This window comes from Vidua macroura, chromosome 1 (assembly GCF_024509145.1).
Source record: "Vidua macroura isolate BioBank_ID:100142 chromosome 1, ASM2450914v1, whole genome shotgun sequence".
Lineage (NCBI taxonomy): Eukaryota > Metazoa > Chordata > Aves > Passeriformes > Viduidae > Vidua > Vidua macroura.
The window spans coordinates 79,606,897-79,612,896 of NC_071571.1; the positions used below are offsets into that span (position 1 = coordinate 79,606,897).

Consider the following 6,000-nt stretch of genomic DNA (forward strand, 5'->3'; position numbering starts at 1 on the left):
GCACTACTACTCAAGCATCAAGAGCAAAGGAAGCAGTTCAGTAGTCAAAATAGGCCTATCCTGACATAAGTGAAGCACATATGATTTTTCTAGTGTTATGTTTCTTACTTCTGCATTACTTGTGAATTGTTTTCTGTATAGTGGTAGAAAAATGAGTAACTGGATCTAAGCTGCATAAAAAAGAATAATACTTGCTTTTAATTTTCCTCTTCTTGAACTATTTTCTGAAGAAATTGTAAGAAATAAAATGAAAAAAGTGACTGGCAACAAATTAATTAATAAGAGATTCCTGCTGGGAACTCTACAGAACTAATTGAGCAATAGCCTTTTATCTTTTCAAAAACTGATTGTTTCATAAGTACCATAGTATAATAGTCCAGTCTCAGCAGTAAGACAGCTATGATGAACACAAAACCACTTAGTGAACATGCTGAGCCCAGAATGAGGCTACACTGCAAAACATAAAATAAGTTAAATTGATTTCTAATGAAAATTAAATGCATCAGCAGCTGGATTTCTATTATATCAATCCCTGTAGTTGCTCAGAAACTCACTGATGGCTTTTATTATTGTTGATTGATCTTCTCCTGTTCTACTATATTGCAAATGATTAAAAATTCTTCCAGTAGTCAACTTCTTTCAGTGGACACTAGACACAGATAAAGATTTCTGTAGAGGGTTAAGATTTCTGTCTCTTTGCAACACCAAGACACTGACATTCTGTTGGTGAGCAACAAATTTGATCAAAAACTGACGTACCTCAATTTTCGTACATATGAAGGGTTTTCCCCTTCTACGTCTTCCCTGTAATAGAGTATTTCTTCCTTGTTCAGTTTAAGACACCATATTACACCACAAGTCTACCAAAAGTCTCCTTCCACAGCCTACTACTGTAGCTCAGTCCAGAACTGTTTATTGTTGGCTGAAGGATCTGGGCAATAGGTTGCCCTGGCTGGGCTTAGAGTCATGGCCAATCTGTCTGTCTGTTGTGACCTCTAGAGGAGTCCTCCAGTGCCTTCGTTTGGGAAGAAGTTCAAACATCAAGAAGAAAATCTCTGAGAACTCTGCATCCAATCTGCTACGTTACATTAATGGCTTAAGAAGCAGATTCAGGCAGTTTTCTGTATGAACAGCTAAAACAAGCACATTTGCTGAAGCAGATTGTTTTCATGTGGCATTCTGTGCTGACTAGTGTTTAGCCAAATACTTCATGTCTTGCCAAAACCAGTAGTATTTGTTATAAAGCATGACATTCAATCCCTACCAGCAATATTACAGCAATACCTTGAAGAGGTAACATTACATTCTAACATCAATTCTGTTCTATTTTTTCTAATTATCTGCTTTTGATGTCTGTCATCAACTTTTTTCAGACAATTATTAAAATTCCCTTTTGTCATCAGTTTTAACTCTGCAGTCTCCATTATTTTAAAGTCTGAATCCTTTAATGATCATAAGGCACTGAAGAAAATCTTTTAGTTCTTCCTCATTAAAATACTTCAATTTCTAAAAGACAGCTCTTTCTTCTGCATGTGTACAATCTCAGGTAAACAATTTTGCATGTTTAAAGGCACATTTTGTACATCTAAACAAACTGGTTGTTACTTAGGTGTGAGTTATCTCTGTGTGTTTACTAAACTTGCAATTCCTGGATCTCCAGATACGATGGGTGTTTGTTTCCTCTACTACTGTCATATGAAAGAAAACACCTAGCTGCTGCACATTTTCACATTCACATTTTGAATGAGTGTGCAGAGAGCAGGGATTTTGAAAGAGTCCTCTTGATTGAGAATCTCATCCCCGATGCTACAGAGCACTGCAATATGTAGATGTTGTACTATCTTGATTTGGGATCCATTGAAGATGTATTGTTTCCCCTCAGTAAAATTACAAAGCTGTCCTAGAGCTTGGCTTGTTTGGCTGGAAACATCGGTTTTCACAGCCAGATTATTGATAGCAGTAAACAAAACAGGAGACCCATTTCTTCCTAATGCCCTTGAACATAGATGGCTTCTCCGCAATCAGACGTTTAGATCCTTTCTCCTCTTTACATTTTATTTTCCTTTTTCATAGTTCAGTTACTCTTAGATATGGGAGTTCACTAAAAGCTGTCCTAGTAAAAGTAATTCCCATTTAGCAGGTTCCTCAGTTGCCTTGCAGTTCTTCTGATAAACCCAGTTTTATCCAGCTTAAATTTGCCAAGAGATTTACCCCATTTGATTTATTTAATAGATCATTTATTTCAGGTCCTGGGTTGGCCTGGAAGTAAATTTACTCCCCATGTTTCTCGTATTTCGTTTAAAGACTGCTTTATAAAAAGTTACCTTTTTTTCCCCTTGATAGGCTCATGAAGCAGTGATTAAAGGCCATTACCCTGCTCCTGAGGAAACCCTCCAGGTCCTTGCAGCTTTGCGTCTTCAGTACCTTCAGGGAGATTACACTGTGCACACCACCATACCAGAACTAGAAGAAGTCTATCCCTTGCAAAAGCTGAAGTCTAGGATTACACAGTCAACCAAAACATTTACTGCATCAGAGAAGGCTGAGAAGAAACGAGCCAGCTTTCTTGAAGGAACACTGCGGAGGAGTTTCCGAAGTGGCTCTGTCAGCAAACAGAAGGTTGAGGAGGATCAGATGTTAGACATGTGGGTCAAAGAGGAAATCTCAGCTTCCAGGACTAGTATTATTGACAAATGGAAAAAACTCCAGAGGATGAATCAGGAGCAGGCCATGGCAAAGTACATGGCTTTGATTAAGGAATGGCCTGGCTATGGTTCAACACTCTTTGACGTAGAGGTAAGACCATATGAACATTCAAACCACAGCTTACACTGTATAGGTGATGATTTCATTCCAGAGCAGTGAAACCATAAATACAATATCACAATGCTCAGACAGCTGATGTGATAAACTCTGAGCTATTAAAAACCTACTCCCTTTAGCAAGAACTGTAGCTATTTAAATCCACCAGTTAACTGTAAAATAGAGGGACAGAATGCTATTCTGACAGGTTGCAAACAAGGATAAGTATAAAAGGCTACATTTAAAGAGAGACAAGCAGTATGCACTTTTTAACAAATGGTTACAGACAAAAACATCAACAGTAAGTGTTGTGTGGCTCCCACTGTTCCCCTGCTGTTAATTTACATTTTTTTCTCTAGTGTAAAGAAGGGGGATTCCCACAGGAGTTGTGGCTTGGAGTCAGCGCTGATGCAGTTTCTGTCTACAAGCGTGGGGAAGGAAGGCCTCTGGAGGTGTTCCAGTATGAACATATCTTGTCATTTGGTGCTCCACTTGCCAACACGTACAAGATCGTGGTGGATGAAAGAGAACTGCTTTTTGAAACTAGCGAGGTAAGAGCAAGGTAGTTTTGTTATTGTGGTCTTCCTGTTCTCATAGCCAGGCCACTTAGTAATTCAAGTAATGGCTGCAAATGTTAGAGATTTGTTCAAGATCCCTGCAAAGCTAAAGGGAAGTTAGAATTAGATGGAGAGAAGTGCTGAGTATTTTTATTTCTTTAGCTGCAAAAGGGTTTTGTTGAAAGCTTGACAGTTTTTATACTGTTAGTGTCCAAAGAAATTCATTCATTTAGTGTTACCTTACTAAGAACTGTGCTCTTCATACTCTTGGCAGGTGGTTGACATTGCAAAGCTGATGAAAGCTTACATCAGTATGATCGTGAAAAAACGCTACAGCACCTCTCGATCCGTGAGTAGTCATGGAAGTCAAGGCAGCTCCAGGTGAAAACAAAACCAGTTCTACTGCACCCTAAATAGAATATATCACTCCTTGGCCTCAGAACAACCTGGGGACATCGATCACCTTTGTTGACAAGCTAACCGAGAACCAGAGTTTCAATGGAAAATATCTTCAAACAATGTTTTAGAAAGACCACAGGGGAGTAGGGGAAAATCAGCTGAAATAGTCACATACTAGAACTGCTGGCTCATTCAAAACTTTCCAAAGCATTATTACCTTCTGTTGATGTAACAAATGCCTTAAGACTTGATCCACTGCAATACAAGCAGTAATAAGTGCCTTACAATATTAAGCCTAACTTGTATTGACCTAAAATTGCTGATAAAAGTCAAGAGGATTTCCTTTGTCCTTTCAGAACACTGAAAACAATGTTATATTCATCCATTCTGCACTAATCTACTGGCCTGTATACAGGTGGGAAGGGGGAGGGAAGAAGAGCAAGGTATATTTTTTGGAGCGCTGCTGGCAGCTTTCCTGATGGACGCCAACACTTTGTTTCCCCTTGCTTCCATGGATGTGCACACTATGTATGTGTATTTGAGCTGTCAGTAAAATTTGACAAATTTTATTCTGTTTCACAAGTCTTTTGAAGCAAAGGGAATAAGTATGTGCAATGGTGTAAACAGTCTTTCTGTACATTTTAATAGTTCAGAGTTATAGTTGTTGCAATTGTATGGTTACTTTATAAGCAGTTTTATTAACAAGTAAATTCCAAAATTTTCATACACTGATTTTACTTTTGCAAATATGTATTACCATATAACTAGCAGAAGTCTGCATTCTGTATCTGCTGTATGATAAAGAGAGATGTAGCTGAGAATATTTATAGACTACCCTAATATGGAAATACAGTTATCAGTTCAATTCTCCATAATGTCAGCTTAAGTTTTTAATATTAATTTTTACTTTGAAAGACATCACTGTTTTATACTTCTGGCTGGACTCCTCAACCCAGACTGACTGCCAAAGGCCAGAGCCCTTCAGAGTTGACTAGAGAAGGCAACGTTATACAATGCAACTGCTTTAATATTTTACCTGGTTGCCTGATGAAGGTTCTTGACAGTACCCTGTAAATAAATTGGGGAATATCAGCTAATAATAATTTGATTTTGGACCTTTATTTTTGTACAGAAATACTGTAATATAAGGCAAAACTTTGTTCAAAGGTATCTTTTTGTCCACAGGAAAAAAAAAAAAAAAGAGACCTGAAAAACCTTACTGTTGTAAAAAACCTCAGCCTTTAAGGAATCATGCCTACTTACTGGGAAAAAAAAAAAAAAAAGTCCAGCAATAAAGAAAATATATGTAATGTGCTCTGTTTCTATTTCCTACCGAGTCAGACTTGCAACAAAACTTTAATTTCCTGTCTTCTCCGGAGGCAAGCCTACTGCACAGGCTGTGTGTGTGTGTGTGCGCTTTTCCTTGGAAAGATGCATGTGCTGTGTGTTCTGGGGCAGGTGCCCTTGTCCATGCAATGTGTCTTTACATGACATAGAGGGAAGGGCTGCTGAGCAATTCCGTGCCACAGTGAATGTGCAAGTGAAGCTTTTGCGATTTATGTAGCCCTGATGAAAGATGGCTTGTTTTTACTAGGCAGCCACATCATGGCAGGGCAGCATGCAATGCCCTCGTAGTGTACATAGCCTTTGTACACTACAAGGCTTCCTCTGAGAAATCCTCCACCCTCCTCCCACTGCCAGATACTTCTAGTAACTTAATCTGTGACACCACCCCTCACTCCCTAAAGGCTTGCTAAATCACACTACTAATTTCATATCCCCACCCTCCCAGAAAAGGTGAACTTAAGAATGTAAGAAACTCTAACTTCAATATGTATAGTTACACACACAGAGAGAGTATCTGAGACTGACTTTTTTTTTTTCATTTTTCCCATATTCAAGTTGTTCAGAAAGAATTTAGCTGCTCGTAGAAAGGTATCCTTGGAATGGCACAATTGATACATTTCAGCCAGCACAGCAAAAGAGTTCAATTTTGCCTGTGTGTAAAGAAGCTCAGAGAAGTCTCTGCACATCATCATGATCAGTAATTGGTTAACAACCCAGGAATACACATTATGACAGTCTTGTACAGGGTCACAGTCTTGAGAAGCAGGCACCACTACCTAATTAATTTGCCTCCTGACTGACTTCTGCATGCTGTCAACCATTGGGAGGGATGTTTGCTCTTGGTCAGTACACAGAAGTGCTTGTCACTACATCACTGCAATTAAGAGCTTCTCTT

General features: G+C 38.8%; 1 protein-coding gene across 1 annotated transcript in view; it reads left to right on the top strand.

Moving 5' to 3' along the window:
- The window catches only part of MYO10 (myosin X), a 163,224-nt gene extending 158,156 nt beyond the window's left edge, over window positions 1-5,068 (top strand). Inside the window, exons 39-41 of the mRNA XM_053977472.1 lie at window positions 2,344-2,796; window positions 3,162-3,353; window positions 3,634-5,068. Of these exons, the coding sequence (XP_053833447.1) occupies window positions 2,344-2,796; window positions 3,162-3,353; window positions 3,634-3,744 (756 nt within the window). The 3' untranslated portion in view covers window positions 3,745-5,068. The remainder of the gene's footprint in view (window positions 1-2,343; window positions 2,797-3,161; window positions 3,354-3,633) is intronic.
- The last annotated feature ends 932 nt before the right edge of the window (window positions 5,069-6,000 follow it).